Source organism: Lynx canadensis, chromosome C1 (genome assembly GCF_007474595.2).
Source record: "Lynx canadensis isolate LIC74 chromosome C1, mLynCan4.pri.v2, whole genome shotgun sequence".
In the NCBI taxonomy this organism is placed as follows: Eukaryota; Metazoa; Chordata; class Mammalia; order Carnivora; family Felidae; genus Lynx; species Lynx canadensis.
The window spans coordinates 41661973-41680463 of NC_044310.1; the positions used below are offsets into that span (position 1 = coordinate 41661973).

Below are 18491 nucleotides of genomic sequence, written 5' to 3' on the forward strand. Positions count from 1 at the left end.
ACCACAATATATTAAATAAAATCAGCAAATTAACATTGATCCATTACCACCAACTAATTCTTAGATCTTATTCAGGTATTGCCAGATGTACAAATAATGTCCTCTGTATCAAAAGGATCTAGTTTAGAGTCATGTGTTGCAGTCATGTCTCTGTAGTCTCCTTCTGTTTGGAACATTTCTGCAGTCTTTGACTTTTTTGACCTTGACACTTTTGAAGATTGCAGACCAGTTATTTTGTAGGATGTTCTTCAGTTTTGGTTTGTCTGATGTTTCTTTATGACTAAATTCAGGTTATGCAGTTTTGTGGGAATATCACAGAGTGGTGCTGTTTTTGTTTTTAAATTAACGCATTTTATTTTTTTAAGAGCAGTTTTAGGTTCTGGTGCCTGAGTGGCTCAGTTGTTAAGCATCTGACTTCAGCTCAGGTCATGATCTCACGGTTCGTGAGTTCAAGTCCTCCCACATCAGGTGAGCTCGAGTTTTTGAGTGAGTCCCGCTTCTCTCTGTTTCTCTCTACCCCTGGGGGATTCTCTCTCTCTCTCTCTCTCTCTCTCTCTGCCCTCTTCTCACTTGCACCCCCCCCCTCAAAAAAAATGTAGCAGTTTTAGTTTCATAGCAAAATTGAGCAGAAATTAAAGGGAGTCCCCACCCCTATCTAGCCTCCCCCAGTATTGACATTGCTGTGTCCTTTTTCACTGAAGCCTATCAGAGAGCACAGATTTCCATTTGTCCCATTACTGATGATGCTTACTTTGATAGTTGTGTAAGGTGATGTCTGTCAGGCTTTGCCTCTGAAGTTACTCTTTTTTTCCTTGGTAATTCGTAAATATTTTTGTAGAGAAGAACTTTGAAGCAATGTAAATATCCCCTTCCTCATCACACTTGGGATTCATTTATTCATATTGCAAGGATTCATGGTTCTCTTTTTTATTCAGTGGGTTGTAATCCATTGCTATCATTATTTATTTTGATTCTCTGATTTAGCCTGTGGGAACTCCTTCAGGCTGGTTTCTGTGTCCTTTTGACATGTCTCCATTATTCTTGGAGTACATGTTTGCTTTCCAGCATGCAAGATATTCAAGGCTCTTTTTTTTTAATTGAAATATAATCACATACCATAAAATTCACTCTTTTAAAGTATATGTAGTCCAGGGGTTTTTATATATTTATAGAGTTATATAGTCATCATCACTGTCTAGTTCCAAAACATTTTTATAATCCCAAAAAGAAATCTCGTATCCATTAGCAATCAATTCCTGTTTCTCTCCAGTTCCCCCCAGCACCTGACAGTCACTAATTAATTTTCTATTTCTTTGGATTTGTCTATTCTGGACAATCCATACAACAGGAATCATACAGTATATAGCTTTTTGTGTCTCCTTCTTTCAGTTACCTTAATATTTTCAAAATTCATTCATGTTGTAGCATATAGCAGCAGTACACCATCTATTTTAATTGTCCTATAATATCCCATTTTGTTGATATACCATACCACACTTTATTTATCCATTTATAAGTTGATATATATTTGGGTTGTTTCCGCCTTTTGGCTTTTATGAATGATGCTGTGAGCATTCATGAATGAGTTTTTGTGTGACTGTATTTCCATTTTGGGCATAAACCTAGGAGTGGACTAGCTATGCCATGAGGTGTAACTTTTTGAGGAACTGCCAAACCATTTCCCAAAGTTGTGACATCATTTTACTTTCCTTCTAGCAATGTGTGAGAATTCATATTTCCCTATATCCTCATCAGAGCTCTTACATTTTTTCTACTCCAGCTCTGGAATCAGCCATTTCTCCATAGAACCCTGCTTCCTTTTAGTGGATAACAATACTTAGATACCAAATCTGGTGCTAGGTACATGCTCATTGCTACTTGGATTAGAGATGGAAATTTGCTGCTCTAAGATCCTCTCTGCAGAGAGCTAAAGCAAGTGCACACACACACACACACATTTACATCTATATCTGTTGCTATAAGTGTCTATGTTTATTGAGGTCTATGAGGTCATACTGATATCTCGAATTCCAAACCAACACTGCAGGGTTCTTTCTGGCCTTCACTTTGTGTGCATTTTAACTCCCTTCTCTAATAGTGAGAAACCTTGCCCTGGTTGCTCTTCATGTAGCCAGTTATTTGATCTGTCTCTGCATGTAACCAGTCTCCTATCACTGTCTCCTTCCCCTGACCCTTCTAATCCTGCTCAGGCTCTGACCTGCCACTCTGGATTGTGCTCTTACATCTCCTCCTTACCTCTCCTGCATGTGGACTCTTCTTAGTCACTTGGGCTCTGACTCCCCATCCCCTTCATGTAGATGCCTTCCTTGCCTCTCTTGGGTTCTGATACCCCACCCTGGGCTGTCCTTCTGCATAGACAACTTTCTTACACTGTTGGGTCTCTGACATCTTATGTTGGGCCACCCCAACACAAGGACATCTACTTTACTATACTTGGGTTCTGACTCCCCCTTACACAGATGCTCTCTTCATCCTGCTCCTATGTCTGTTGAATTTTTAATAACTTTTTCTCTTTCATTTTTATTTTTTTCCAGCTTTTTATTTTGTAGTAATTATAGATTCACATGAAATTGTAAGAATAGTATAGAGTCCCAGTGTACCCTTCATTTACCCGGTTTTTCTCATTGCTTACATATTATACATAATTATAGAAAACATAAACTAGGAAATTGACACTTGATTTTCCATTCATCAGTTGATAGGTGTCTGGTTATTCCCACCTTTTGGCTGTTGTGAATAAAGCTGCTGTGAGCATATTCATGAATGTGTGTCCCTCTCATTTGTCACATGTAGGTTTGTGTAACCACCATTGCAGTTGAAGATAGAGCATGATTCTGTCACCACAGAGATCTCCCTTGTGCTACCCCTTTATAGTCACATGCACCCTCCTCTCCCCACTATCCCATTATTTCATGACTTTTAAAAATTAAAAACATTATTACAAGTCACAGTAAAAGCTGAGTAGCCATGGAGATAAACCATGTTACATTCATTTATAGAAAGATTTAATATCATTCCCAATCCTGAGTGAGGGGCAGGTTAGGAATTCTAATTTCTGAAAGGTGATTTTACTGGTGTGCTCTTCCATTCTGTTCCATTGCTCAGTCTTGGAGCCACCTGGGATAGTTTTTTCCGCCAGCTCCCGGCTTTATTCAGAGAGCCCAGTCTGGCCCCTTACACTGTAGAAACTTCTTTAAGTTTGCAGCCAATAATTCCCATCTTCCCTGCTAACTTTTGATCCTAGGCCTGAAGGTTGCTGCCTAGTTTTGCGACCCCTTCAGTTCTCACTCATTGCTGTGGCTTGGTTTCTTTTTGGTTTATGGATTTGTGTATTTCCCTTTCTTGCTTTTGAATTTGGCTGTATAAACTATTTTAAGATAATCTATTTTTCTAGAATTTCTATATTCATAGTGGGAAGGAATGCTTCCTACCACCAGCTCAGTATACTCTTTTTTTTTCTTTTGAGAAATTTCAAGCCTAAAGAAAAGTTAAAAGATAATATAAATAAAGACCCATATATCCTTCACCTAGATTCATCAATTTTTACCATTTTGCTTCTTCTTCTTTTTTTTTTTTTTTTTTTTTTTTTTTTTTTGTTAAGTAGGCTTCATGCCCAGCACGGAGCCCAACATAGGGCTTGAATCCACAACCCTGAAATCAAGAGTTGGATGCTCAGCCAACTGAGCCACTCAGGCGCCTCTTGTTTCTTTTTTGAACACCTCTCCTCCTCTCTCCCTCCTTTCACTCTCTTCCTCTTTTTCCCCTCCTCCCCTACACTCATACACACATTCACATACTTTTCTTTTTCTGAATCATTTGAAAGTTAAATATAGATATTACAACACTTCTTCCCTAAATAATTCAGCAGACATCTCCTAAGAGTAAGGACATTCTCCTACAAAATCAAAATGTCGTTATCACAGCTAAGAAAATGGTTATTAATTTATCGTATCACCTGATACATAGTCCAAATTTCCTGGATTGTCTCCTACATGGGATTTTTTGCTGTGTATGTGTATATTTATTTTCTTGACTTAGGATCCAGCCAGTGTTCATGCATGGAATTTGGTTATTAAATCTCTTAAGTCTTTTTAAATTTGGAATGATGTTTTTGTAACATTGAACCTTTTGGAAAGTTCAGAACAGTTGTCTTATAGGATGCCTCGCATTCTAGATTTGTCAAATCGTTTCTTCATGATTCAATTCAGGTTAAACATTTTTGGCAAGAATACTTTGTTCGTAATGTTTTAAACTTCTCATTGCATCATATCAAGAGGTACATCATGGCAGCTTGTTTTAGTACATGTGCTGCCGAAGTGAGCACCATCATGGCAGCTTGTTAAACTCTTGGTAATCCTAAGTTTGATCATTTGGTTTAGGTAGTGATTATCATATCTTCTTACTGTAAACATATTTTCTCCTTTGTGATTAATAATCTGTGGATTAATACTTTGAGGCACTGTGAATATTTTCTTTCCTAGTAACCATTTACCTAAGGGCTTTAGGATTTAGGATTTTAGGATTTTTGATGCTGGCCTGCAACAGTAATTATCATTGGAGTTTAGTACAGCTTCTTGACCAGCTGTTTGCACAGGAGTCCCCCTCCTTATCCATGGGGGATACATTCCAAGATCCCCTGTGGTACCTAAAACCATAGATACTACCAAAACCTATATATACTGTGTTTTCCTGTACATACATACCTATGATAAAGTTTAATTTATAAATTAGGTAAAGTGAGAGATTAACAGCAATAACTAATAATAAAATGAACAATTATAACAATATACTATAATAAAGGTTTGTGAAAGTGCTATAGTGCTTCCCATTGCTTAAAAGTATATGCAGTACCTTTGTCAGACTGGCATTCCAAGGCTTGCATGATATGATGCCTGTCTGCTTCTCCAGCTGTGTCCTAATGTTAACTATATGAATAAATTCTTGCTCCAGTTTCACTGATCCCTCAATAATTGCCTGTCCTTAGGTCACTCCTTGTATGTCTCTGCCTGTTTTAAATTTTACTTCTGCATCTTGCCATCTGGAATATTCATTAAAATTTTATCCACCTTTCTAGGCCCAGCTCAAATCCATAAATAATGCCTTTTTGACCATTCAAATGGTGATCCTGCGCGTTTCTTGAACTTTTATAATACTTATTCTGTAGCACTTATCTGTTAATTTGATCTGACAAAGTAATTAAGTAGTACTTTGGGTCTCTTATACTGTTATTATTAAAATCATTTATTATTATGTTACTTTTCTTTTTTAGCATTGTTTACCATTAAGTTATAAGCTTCTCAATGTTAAGGATGATGTCTGAGACTTGAAATGATTACAATACCTTGCATACAGGAGATGCACAATACATATGTTGGATCCAATTATTTATTAATGTCTTATGAAATGCTGAGTATTGTAGGAATATGTTAAATGTGCTAGATTGTGTGTTGTGAGAAATTTAATTCATGCTCTTATCATTGGATAGTTTAAATGTTCAGTCTTTATCAGAATAAAATGGCATAATATGAAAATTATTTTGAACTATAAATCATGAGACACAAAAGATAGGTAAGAAAAACTATTAAGGGATTATGTAGCCTATTTGTCTACTTAAACTTATTTAACAGGAGCCAATCAATAAATAAAAGTTGACTGAATGAATAATCATGCGGAAATGATTGAATAAACCCATTTAATCCCCTGAGCTTTTTTTTTTAATTGGTAAAATGAAAGAAATAATATTGATGCTTTTTTATGCCTCAGAGAGGAAACACTAGAAATCAAAGAAAATTCACCACTTTTTATATTTAACTTAAAATTTGTAATAACAGGATATTACATTCTTGATTTTCCCTCTTCTTCATGTTTTCCTTACTTAGACTTTTTAGGGGAATTGTAAAATTATCTCCCCTCCCATCTGCCTTTCTATATACCAATAAGAAGCCAAGTAAAATTTTCAGTTTGAAAAGAACATTTTGAGAAATTAAGGAGATAAGCATGGGGATTATGATAATAGAGGGAAAAATGGGCTAATATTTATTTAACAACTACTATGTACTCTTGACATTCTGTTAAGTGGGTGATGCACCTAGTATATGTGCTCACAGGATGCTTTTTGATCAATTAACACCAAGAAAGACTAAGAAATTGTACTTGAAAAGAAGAGGTTTAAAAAGAGTAACCAAGGGGCGCCTGACTGGCTCAGCTGGTAGAGCATCTGACTCTTAATCTCGGGGTTATGAGTTCAAGCCCCATGTTGGGTACAGAGATTATTTTTTAAAAAACCTACTAGAGAGAATAACCAAGTCAGAATTATCATTAACATTTTAGAACTAATGTCCCTTATCCCCATGCTTGCTTGAACTTTATCATTTTCCATTTGGGAATAGGTTTTTTTTTAAGTTTTATTTATTGGGGTGCCTGGGTGGCTCAGTTGGTTACATGTCCAACTCTTGCTTTTGGACCAAGAGTTCATAATTTCACGGTTCATGAGATTGAGCCCTGTGCTTGGGATTCTCTGTCTCTCTCTCCCACTCTTTGTCCCTGCCCCGCTCATGCACACGTCTGTCTGTCTGTCTGTCTGTCTCTCTCTCAAAATAAGTAAACTTTAAAGAAATAAAATAATGGGCGCCTGGGTGGCTCGGTTGGTTAAGTGTCTGACTTCAGCTCAGGTCATGATCTCACAGTTCATGGGTTTGAGCCCCATATCAGGCTCTGTGCTGACAGCTCAGAGCCTGAAGCCTGCTTTGGATTTTGTGTCTCCGTCTCTTTCTTTGCTCCTCCCCTGCTCGCCCTCTGTCTCTCTCTCTCTCAAAAATAAACACTAAATAAAAAAAGAAGAAGAAATAAAATAAAACTTTTCTTTTTAAATAGAAATGTAGTTTTATCTCAAAGAAGTGATTTCCTCTCTCAACATCTGGAATTTATCTTTTGAAACATATCGTATTCAAATGCACCAAGTCTGTCTCCTGCAATTACATTTTGATAATTGTTAGCTTACAGGTTTCTAGACTTTATTAGCTTAAAGATCTTAGAATACCTCTAGTGGGATGATAGGTTTTATACTTTAAATGGTCTGAATAGATTTATAAGAGATTTTATCCTTGTATACTTAAGATTACTTTTTATTCTGATAAAGACTGGACATTTAAACTGTCCAATGGTAAGAGCATAAATGAAATTTCTTACCACATACAATCTAGCACATTTAACATATACCTACAATACTCAGCATTTCATAGTCACTATATATAAAATATTAATAAATAACTGGATCCAACATCTTAAGTATACAAGGATACTTGTTATATAAAAATTATAAATATTTTTATTAATCTATATTCTTTTCACTTTTTTCACAATTATATGAGATATAATTGACATATAACATTGTATTAGTTTATGCTGTATAACATAATGATTTTATATATATAGGAAGTTGTGGTGTTTGTATTTTCATTTTTAAAATAAATACCTAATAGAGGAATTGCTGAATCATATGGCAGTTATATTTTTAATTTTTTGAGGAACCTCCATACTCTTTTTCATACAGTTTGCATTGCCATCAACAGTGCACAAGGGTCCCCTTTTCTCTTCATCCTTACCAACTCTTGTTATTTCTTGTCTCTTTGATATTAGCCATTCTAACAGGTGTGATTTGATTGTGGTTTTCATTTGTATTTCTCTGATGATTCATTGTGTTGAGCATCTTTTCATGTGTCTCTTGGCCATATGTGTGTCTTCTTTGAAAAGTGTCTACTCATCTTGTGCCCACTTTTAACTGGGTTGTTTGGGTTTTTTGCCATCAGGTTGTTTGAGTTCTGAATATATTTTGGATATTAACCCCTTATTGGACATACAGTTTGCAAATATTTTCTCCTATTCAGTAGGTTGCTTTTCATTTTGTTGATGGTTTCCACTACTGTGCAGGAGTTTTTTACTTTGATGTAGTTCCACCTGTTTATTTTTGCTTTTCTTGCCTTTGCTTTTGGAGTCAAATCCAAAATATCATCTCCAAGACCAATGTCAAGGAACTTAACTGCCTGTGTTTTCTTGTAGGAAGTTTATGGTTTCAGCTCTTATGTTCAAGACTTTAATCCATGTTGAGTTGAATTGATCTTTTTTTTTTTAATGTTTATTTATTTTTGACATAGGGCAGAGGCAGAGACAGAACCCGAAGCAGGGTCCAGGCTCTGAGCTGTTAGCACAGAGCCTGACACAGGGCTCAAACACATGAGCCGTGAGATTATGACCTGTGCCAAAGTCGGGCGCTTAACTGACTGAGCCACCCAGGCGCCCCTTGTTGAAATGATCTCTATGTATGGTTTCATTCTTTTGCATGTGCCTGTCCAGCTTTCCCAGCACCGTTTATTGAAGAGACTATCCTTTCTTCATTGTATATTCCTGGCTCTTTTGTCATAAATTAATTGACCATATATGTGTGGTTTTATTTCTGGGCTCTCTTTCTTGTTTCATTGATTTATGTGTCTGTTTTTATGCCGACACCATACTGTTTTGATTACTATAGCTTTGTAATATAATTTAAAATCAGGTATAATGAAGGCTCTAGCTTTGTTTTTTTTTCAAGATTGCTTCGGCTATTCAGGGTCTTTTGTGGATTCAAACAAATTGCTGGATGAGTGTGTTTGTGTGTGTGTGTGTGTGTGTGTGTGTGTGTGTGTGTGTGTGTATGTATGAGAAATGCCATTGGAATTTTGATAGAGATTGCATTGAATCTATAGTATGGACATCTTAACAATATTAATTTTTCCAATCCATGAGCCTCAGAATATCTTTCCATCTGTTTGTGTCTTCTGATTATTTCATCTGTGTCTTCAGAGTACAGATTTTTCACCTCCTTGGTTAAATTTATTCCTAGAAATTTTATTATTTTTGATGTAATTGTAAATGATACTGTTTGCTTAATTTCTCTTTCTGATTATTTGGGGTTAGTGTATAGAAACCCAACTAAATTTGTATGTTGACTTAAAAAAATTTTTTTTTTAAATTTTAAGTAACTCTACATATGGGGCTTGAACTCATGACCCAGAGAATAAGAGTTGCATACTCTCCCTACCTACTGTGCCAGCCAGGCACCCCTTGGGTGTTGACTTTTTAATCTTGCAAAGTTAATGAATTCATTTATTCTAACAGGTTTTTTTGTGTAGAGTCTTAGAGTGTTCTATATAGAATATGATGTCAGCTTCAAGTACAGACAGTTTCGCTTCTTCTTTTCTGATTCAGATGCTTTTTGTTTTGTTTTCTTCCTAATTGCTCTGGCTAGAAATTCCAGTATTATGTTGAATACAAGTGGTGAGAGTGAGCATCCCACTTGTCTTGTTCTTGATCTTAGAGGAAAGGCTTTCTTTCAGGTTTTCACTGCTGAGTATGATGTCCACTCTGGGCTTGTCATAGATGGCTTTTATTAGGTGTGTTCTTACTCTACCCACTTGATTGACTTGATTGAGGGTTTTTATCACATTTGGGTATTGAATTTTGTCAAATGTTTTTTCTGCATCTATTGAGATGATCATATGATTTACCCTTCATTTTGTAATGTGGTATATTACATTGATTCACAGATATTGTGTCCCATCCTTGTGTCCCAGAGTAAATTCCACTTGATCATGGCATATGGTCTTTTTAATGTATTATTGTATCTGGTTTGCTAATATTTTGTTTTAGAATTTTTGTATATATATTCATCAGGGATACTGTAATTTTCCTTTCTTTTTTTTTTAATTTTTAAAAAATATTTATTTATTTTTGAGAGAGAGACAGAGTGCAAGTGGGGGAGGGGCAGAAAGAGAAGGAGACACAGAATCCGAAGCAGGCTCCAGGCTCCGAGCTGTCAGCACAGAGCCTGATATGGGGCTCGAACTCACGAACTTCGAGATCATGACCTGAGCCGAAGTCACACGCTTAACCGACTGAGCCACCCAGGCACCCCTGTAATTTTCCTTTCTTGTAGTGTCCTTATCTGGTTTTGGTATCAGGGTAATGCTGGCTTTGTAAAATGAGTTTAGAAGTGTTCCCCCCATCTTCTGTTGTTTGGAAGAGCTTGGGAAGCATTGGTATTAATCCTTTTTTTAATGTTTGGTAGAATTCATCAGTAAAGCCAACTGATCCTGGACTTTTCTTTGTTGGGTGATTTTTAATTACTGATTCAATCTCCTTATTAATAATTGGTCTTCAGATTTTCTGTTTCTTCATGATTCACTCTTGGTAGGTTATATTCATCTAAGACTTTATCTATTTCCTTCAGGTTTTCCAATTTGTGGGTGTATAATTGTTCATAATAGTCTCATGATCATTTGTATTTCTGTTATCAGTTGTAATGTCTATAAATTATATTTTAGTAATTGAAAGTATAATACAAATTTGATCTACTTTCTAGAAAGTTTAAACAAGTCTCTTAAGTGGTGTTTCCTCACCGATGGAGAATTACTTCCAAGCAGAAGCTTACAACCTGGACAAGGTATTAGATGAATTTGAACAAAACGAAGGTGAGAATTTACTTTGGTGAATCTGTTTGAATATATTTATGATATGGAGAATGGGGGATTTTAAGAGTATGTAACACTTAAAAAAAATAAAACTGGGTAAAGTGGCTTAATGATAATAGTATTATATTTTAATACCCAGAGGAGGAACGAACATTTTTGAGCACTATGTGCCAGATACTATGCTAACGCATTTATATGGACTGTATTATTTAATCTTTAATATAATCCCATGAAAGTAGATTTTATCTATATTTTACAGATGAGAGGCACAGAGAGATTAAGCAACTTCCCCAAAGTTAGTTTGCTGATAAGTGGCAGGATGATAAGTATCCAGGCAGTATGATACTAGAGCCTAAACTCTTTTTATACAACCAATTTATGATCAAGAAAAGCTTTAGAATGTGTGATTGTATTTCTAAACTAAGAAAAATAACTTATTGCCTATTGATTGACCAAAAAAGTAAAGATACATTTTAAACTAATTTTAAAAGATTTATATTTTTAAGTTACTGCCAAAATGGTTAAATACACTGTCAGCTTAAGATTCACTTCGTTTAGGGAAAACTTTTCTTTAAATTTCCCTCTGAGTATTACTTGAATGGATAAGCCATAATTAAATCTCTTATCTTTTACCTCGCCTTCCTTCCTTGGTATTCTCTGTTTCTAAGGGGAAATGGCATGTAACAAGTTTACAATTTGATATATTTCCATCTGAACTCCATGATTTTAGTAATGATCTCCAAACCTTTACTATATCCAGTGATTCAGGTTGTTCTTTGATAGTAGTTGGGAAGAGAGATGAGTTTTAACTTTACTGCTTTGGGTCTATGATAGAGCAAGCCTTAAAAAGAATATGGGATTATGGGGGTTAGGAAAGAAAAGGGAGAAGGAATGATACATGGAATAGCGTGCTCTTCTCATATTTTACTGTTGATGACCTGAAGCTACTCCATAGCCATAGGATTCATGTAAATGTAAAAATTAATAATTTGAGATTTTATTGGATCTAGATGGGTTTTATACATACCAAGGCAGAAGGTGTATTTTCCTCTCTGTTTCAATCATTTATACAAATGATTTCTCAATCCTTTCTTTGGTTTGGCCCTCTGTGTATCACAGTTATTTGTCATAAGATATCTACACAGGTGCTACACCTAATCACATGAATAATATACTTCTAGAATACCATTGACTCTAATAAAACTGTTAGTTCATTACATGATTCTCTTTGTGGCTAATGTAGATTCTAGTAGGGTATTTTGTATATAGTTGATTTTGAATACATTTTCATTGAATCAGTAAAAATTGTCTTTTAGTTCAAAAATACAGCATTTGCTTATAAAAAATAACTCCCTAGAAGGAGAAGAACTTCAGAAGCCACATTCTTGTTTGGAACTATGTTGTTTATTTGTTTTGAGCTATTTTTTTTTTAATTTTAGAATTTTTTAAATTTGAAAAAATTCTAAAATTAAAAACCTTTTTTTTTACATTTTTTTCATGTTTGTTTATTTTTGAGAGAGAGAGAGAGACAGAGCACAAGCAGGGGAAGGACAGAGAGAAAGGGAGACACAGATCCAAAGCAGGCTCCGGCTCCAAGCTATCAGCACAGAGCCCGATGCGGGGCTTGAACTCATGAACTGTGAGACCTGTGCCAAAGTCAGATGCTTAACTGACTGAGACACCCAGGAGCCCCCAAAATTTAAAGTTGCATTAAAACTACAATGTCTAGCCTGGTGTCTTTCGAAGTATATTTTAAATAGAGTGATTTTTCATTTTGTGTTAATTTCCTTCTTTAAATGAAAAATACAGCACACATGGATGGTGATGACACTAGATAATTAACAGTATGCCCATGTGGTAGGTGGTCAAATAATGAAATTTTAATAACTGATCATTCTTGTTTGAATATTAAATATTCTTGTAAGAAGCGGTAATTCTTTTTTATTTCCATGAACCATCTTGGAAGTAATGATTTCTTTTTTTAAAGGAAGCATATGTTACTAAATCTCAAGTCTCTGCTAGCCTACATTTGGTCAACTCAGGATTTAACACTCAGAGGATTCAAGACCATTCTCCACATATTCTGATGTTTTATGGCCTTTCCAATCTGCCCTTTCTAGCTGCTTTTTACTATTTCCTTACACTAATTCTTTTTCAACCCAAACTGATTTACTTCTTATTGCTCTCTCAGATTGTTGTGTTTGGGGCTATACTTGTTTCCCCTTATGAATGACCTCTTTTCCAAACTGACATGTAATACAGGAATAGTCTTAATAATATTTTTTTTGTTCTTAGCTAAAAATTAGAAACTCCGTGTTCTAGGGGCGCCTGGGTGGCGCAGTCGGTTAAGCGGCCGACTTCAGCCAGGTCACGATCTCGCGGTCCGTGAGTTCGAGCCCCGCGTCGGGCTCTGGGCTGATGGCTCAGAGCCTGGAGCCTGTTTCCGATTCTGTGTCTCCCTCTCTCTCTGCCCCTCGCCCGTTCATGCTCTGTCTCTCTCTGTCCCAAAAATAAATAAACGTTGAAAAAAAAAATTAAAAAAGAAACTCCGTGTTCTAGAAATATTCTCTTTTTAGATATCCTAGGAATATTTTATTTTCAGAGTATTTGCAAATGTAGTTGATTAACTGAGTCCTAGCTTTTACAGTGTCACCAGCAAACTTATTGTAATTATTTTTTCAGATGAAACAGTTTCTCCTATTTTATTGGATACCAAGTGGAATAAGATTCTAGATTCCCCTTCTCACCGACTATCATTTAACCCTGCATTGGCCAGTGTGAATGAACCTGCAGTTTCTAATGAGTCACAGCCACAATTGAAAGTCTTCTCTCTGGCTCATTCAGCTTCTTTGACCACAGAGGGAGAGGACCATTGTGCAAATGGACAGGAGTATCCTCTGAATCCAGAGATTAACACAATGTGGATTGATGAAAATGCCGTTGCAGAAGATCAGTTAATTAAAAGGAACTGTAATCGAGATGATCAACGCAGTGCTGTCGAAGTGGGAGAAAAAAAATGTGGAAATCTAGCTTGTCTGCCAGATGAGAAGAATGTTCTTGTTGTAGCCGTCATGCATAATTGTGATAAGAGGACATTACAGAGCGATTTGCAGGATTGTAATAATTACAATAGTCAGTCCCTCATGGATGCTTTTAGCTGTTCACTGGATGATGAAAGCAGACAAACTGATCAATTTAGTTTTAGTATAAATGGGTCCACTGGAAAAGATATGAATTCAGAGAAACAAATGGATCTGTTGAATAGACCAAGTGCAGTGGGGGATTCTGTTAAACATATGTGTACTACTTCATCTGATAATCTAGCCAGTGTCTGTTCCTCCTCACAATTAAAGGATGATGAAAATATAGGTAGAGATCCCTCCATGTCTGTGATTACAAGTTTAACAATTGATTCAGTAATCCCATCCCAGGGAACAGATGAAGAAGGTTCTGCTGCTAAAGAGCGAGAGAACTGTATACCAGATGAGGTTCTCACTTGCAAAACCAGCTCTGCTAGGACAGATCTAGGGAGTCCAAACTCCTTTTCCCATCTGAGTGAGGGGATTTTGATGACAAAAGAGCCAGCAGAGGAGAGAACAACTGAAGAATCCATCCGACCTGGTTTACCTTTGCTTCTCAAAACAGACATGCCTAATGGGTCTGGAAGGGATGATAACTGTGAACAGTTTTCAGATTGCCTTGTGTCCAGTGAAGTTAGAGCTGATGAAAAGGAAGGTTGTGAACATGAAGAAATACTTGACACTACAGAACTTCTTAATATGACAGAGCATTTCTCTGATTCTCAGGAGATAACTAATTGGAAATTGACTAAGCTAAATGATATGAATGACAGCCAAATAAATAAAGAAAATGAGAAGTTTCTGCAGATGAATCAGCCTGAGGACATTTACAGTGATAATGGAGGAGAGTGTGATAGAATGGCTGAAGCAGGTCTAGATTTAAAAGGAACTTGCATGAATGAAAGTGAAGGATGTGATTTCTCCACTATGGATACACCAGCAGCAAATTCTGTATCTAATTGTGATTCCTATGGAATGCAGAGCCCAGTTGTTTGTTTTGTTCCAAAGACTTTACCCTCCAAAGAAGATTCAGTAACAGAAGAAAAGGAAATAGAAGAGAGCAAATCAGAATGCTACTCAAATATTTATGAACAGAGAGGAAATGAAGCCACAGAAGGGAGTGGTCTACATTTAAACAGCACTGGTGACCTAATGAAGAAAAATTATTTACACAGTTTCTGTAGCCAAGTTCCATCAGTGCTTGGGCAATCTTCACCTAAGATAGTAGCAAACCTGCAGTCTATCAGTGTTCCTTTTGGTGGTGCAAGACCCAAGCAACCTTCTAATCTTAAACTTCAAATTCCAAAGCCATTGTCTGACCACTTACAAAATGACCTTCCTACAAATAGTGGAAATAATATTAAAAACAAAAATGATGTTCTTGGAAAAGCAAAATTAGGGGAAAATTCAACAACCAATGTATGCAGTTCCTCTTTAGGAAACATCACTATTGCTGATACAAATGGGGAACATTTAGAAAGCTACGAGTCTGGGATATCCAGTAGACCGTGCCTTGCATTAGCTCCAGAAAGCCCAGATAATGATCTCAGAGCTGGTCAGTTTGGAATTTCTGCCAGGAAGCCATTTACTACTCTGGGTGAGGTGGCTCCCGTGTGGGTACCAGATTCTCAGGCTCCAAATTGCATGAAATGTGAAGCCAGGTTCACATTCACCAAAAGGAGGCATCATTGCAGAGCATGTGGGAAGGTAAGTTGTGTGTGTTTCAGGTCACAAATGTGGCATGCCTATTTTATTAAGCTCAATTAGAAATTAATAAAGACAATATAAGGTGAACATACTTCTGGTTGAGATGACATTATAAATAGCCTGGAACACCCAGTTCTAGTAAATTTCTAAATAAAAAATGACCTCATTGAATCTTAGTATTTATATAATTTTTTTGGTTGCCAAGATTTAAGCTGAATCACTTTTCGTGAACAGATGAGAATTGAGGAAGTGTTAACTTTGTGGTTTCTATATTGATAGATACTTGGTTAATGGAATAGTTTGAAATAAGGAAGTTATTTTTTTGGTTTAAGAAATACTTGTAGTTAACTTCATATTTTTTCAATTTTTGAAAAATTGAATATTACACTTAAAATCCATCCTAGTTTTTGTTACAGGATTTTGGCCACTCTACTAGACATTCTGGAACTTTTTATACACATATACACATATTTTTGTCTTTTTCCCCCTTTAACTTTGATACAAAATAGAGTTGAGGGCTGCAGATCCTATGACAAGGTTGTAAGAATACTTGGTATTCCTTAGGTCTCCCTAAGTTTCCTCGCTGTAACATATCAACTTACTGGTTTGTCTTTTTAACAAGAGCTATGAACTAGGAGGAAGGGATTTTATATTTTTAAAAAGACTGCGAAGTTTGGTGTCAGGTATGGATTCCAATTTTAGCTTTGTTATTTTTTAACTATACTTTATTAAGCTTTAGTTTTTATAAAAACAAAACAAAAGATTAGTAATTTTCATTTGGCTTTGTGAAGATTAAATGAGATTACAGATGTAATAGTAAGTGCTCAGTAATTAATCTCTACTTCCCTTCTTGCCTGATTTATTGATCTGTTTGTGCTAATTAGGATGCTTTCACCTTCAAGGAACGGGGTATCTGACTCTTTGTGATTTAGACAAAACAGCATTTCATGTAACAGGAAGCCTGAAGATAGAGACTCACTTATGTCTGGGCGTAGAGTGAGGATCTCTAAAGTTTCCTTGGTCTTCCACTCATGATCTTAAGAGAGTGGCATAGCTGTAAGCATCAAGTTCAACCTGGCAGCTTCTCAAGTACAGGGAAATTGGTTGGGGTCAAACGAGCCTATTCTTGCTGCAGTCTCATCAAGGAGGAAAAAATCCCTGGCAACTTCTTTCAGTTTATTGGTCAGGTCTAGACCAATTTTATACCAATTATTGATAAAGGGGAACAGAATTGATTGGCTAAGATGAATCATGATTCATCCTCTGGGGCTGAGCCCAATATTGCCTGAACACAAGTGGGATTCTGTTAATATGGAGAAGGAAGAGAATGTTTCCTGGCTGGGCAGTCAGAAAGGGTACAAAAGAACAAAATGATGGGGAGCAGAAAGAAGTTAAAGCTGTGATTGGGCTACTGGTCTCTGATTATTAAAATTTGAAGAAAATAGTTTGTTTAATTCTTAAATATCTTGTAGTCTGAAATAAACTCAGTAGCCTGAACAATCAGTTTTCTATTAAGGAATTAGAGTTGTCATTTTTATGTAGTTCTGTGTGTCACTTACTCTGTAGAATACTTTCTGAAAATTTTGCTTTCTTGAGCAAATAATAATGTTCCAGACCAGCATATCCAGATGTAATGAGTAAATAGGTAACTCAGGTGGATTTAGAAAGGAAATGGTGGCAAAATGTTCACAAATTGAAAAATTAGCTGGAAGTTTTGCTGAGTGGAATTTATGAATTTAGGAATTCACGTGGATTATGGATTCATATTCTGGTTTTTTTCCTTTTTACCTCCAGTTACATCAGAGATGTTCTAGGGATTGATGAGAAATGTTTGTAAAAATCCTTGAACTTCTTGGAAGAAAAGAACTTATAAACAATTGTATACTTTTTCTAGCTACTAATGAGATTATACTGGGGAAATAGCTAGAAAAATACCCCAAACAATGTGATTTTGTAAAATATTGTTCACTGCTGAAAAAAGAAATTTAGTTTGCATACCCGGTAATTTCTCTACTTAATACCTATAGCTTAATACTCTGCTCTTATGAGCATATATTAAGCATCTAATATATCAAAGGTTCTGGGCTAGATATTGGAGATGCAGAGATACAAAAATTGCAATATATGACTTCACTGACCTCATGGAGTTTGTAATCAAGGGCGCTGATTTCAGTAAGTTGAGAGAGGACTATTTGGATTTCCCGGAGTTTAAAAAAATTCTAAAAGAAATTGTGAACCACGGATCTGAGTAGACAGACAAACAGACCATTCTACAACAAAGTATATACATTGTGTTAAAAGCCAATTATATGTGCCTTATATTTGTTCTCATTAATCCTCATTATACCCGTGTAGAATGGGTTGTTAATTTTTCCCTATTTGATAGATTAAGAAGCAGAGGCTCAGAATGGTCAAGGAATATGCCTAGGATCTCATAGCTTGAATATTGCAAGAGCCCTGGTACCCTTTCTTTCAGTCATACCGCTTCCAGCATGTCTCTTCATTTATACTAGTGGTATGAAGAAAATAATCTAGGATCATTCAGGGATAAGAGCTTAATTTTTCTAAGAATGGCAGAGGGAGTCAGGAAAGTCATGTTACAAAATGACTATTTTGAGAGGGCAATATAAAAAAGTAGGTATAATTTATGGGGCAAGGTTCTAAAGTGTGTGAGATAAATGAGATCACATCAGAGTACAGGTGGAAAAGTACAGGTGGAAAAGGGAAATAAATTCACAAAAGAATGGGACGAGATAAAAATACATATGATAGAAGGAGTTAATAGAACATCATGGGAAATTATTTAGCATAGTTTAAAGCTTATGTTCTTTTTTTTTAATTAAAAAAATTTTTTTTGAATGTTTATTTATATTTTGAGAGAGACAGAGACAGAATGTGAGCTAGGGAGGGCAGAGAGAGAGGGAGACACAGAATCCGAAGCAGGCTCCAGGCTCTGAGCTGTCAGCACAGAGCCCAATGCGGGGCTTGAACTCATGAACCACGAGATCATGACCTGAGCCCAAGTTGGATGCTTAACTGACTGAGCCACCTAAGTACCCCTATTTTTAAAAAATTTTTTAAATTCTTTTTTTAATGTTTATTCATTCTTGAGAGAGAGAAGGAGAGACAGAACACGAGCAGGGGAGGGGCAGAGAGAGAGAAGGAGACACAGAAACCA

The 18491-nt window shown here is 36.0% G+C and overlaps 1 protein-coding gene across 3 annotated transcripts in view; it reads left to right on the forward strand.

Moving 5' to 3' along the window:
* Window positions 1–18491, forward strand: part of ZFYVE9 (zinc finger FYVE-type containing 9) — a 211604-nt gene that overhangs the window by 78933 nt on the left and 114180 nt on the right. For all 3 annotated transcript variants that reach the window (XM_030325988.1, XM_030325990.1, XM_030325991.1), the window contains exons 3-4: window positions 10418–10526; window positions 13209–15313. In XM_030325988.1, coding sequence (XP_030181848.1) covers window positions 10457–10526; window positions 13209–15313 — 2175 coding nt within the window. In that variant the 5' untranslated portion in view covers window positions 10418–10456. The remainder of the gene's footprint in view (window positions 1–10417; window positions 10527–13208; window positions 15314–18491) is intronic.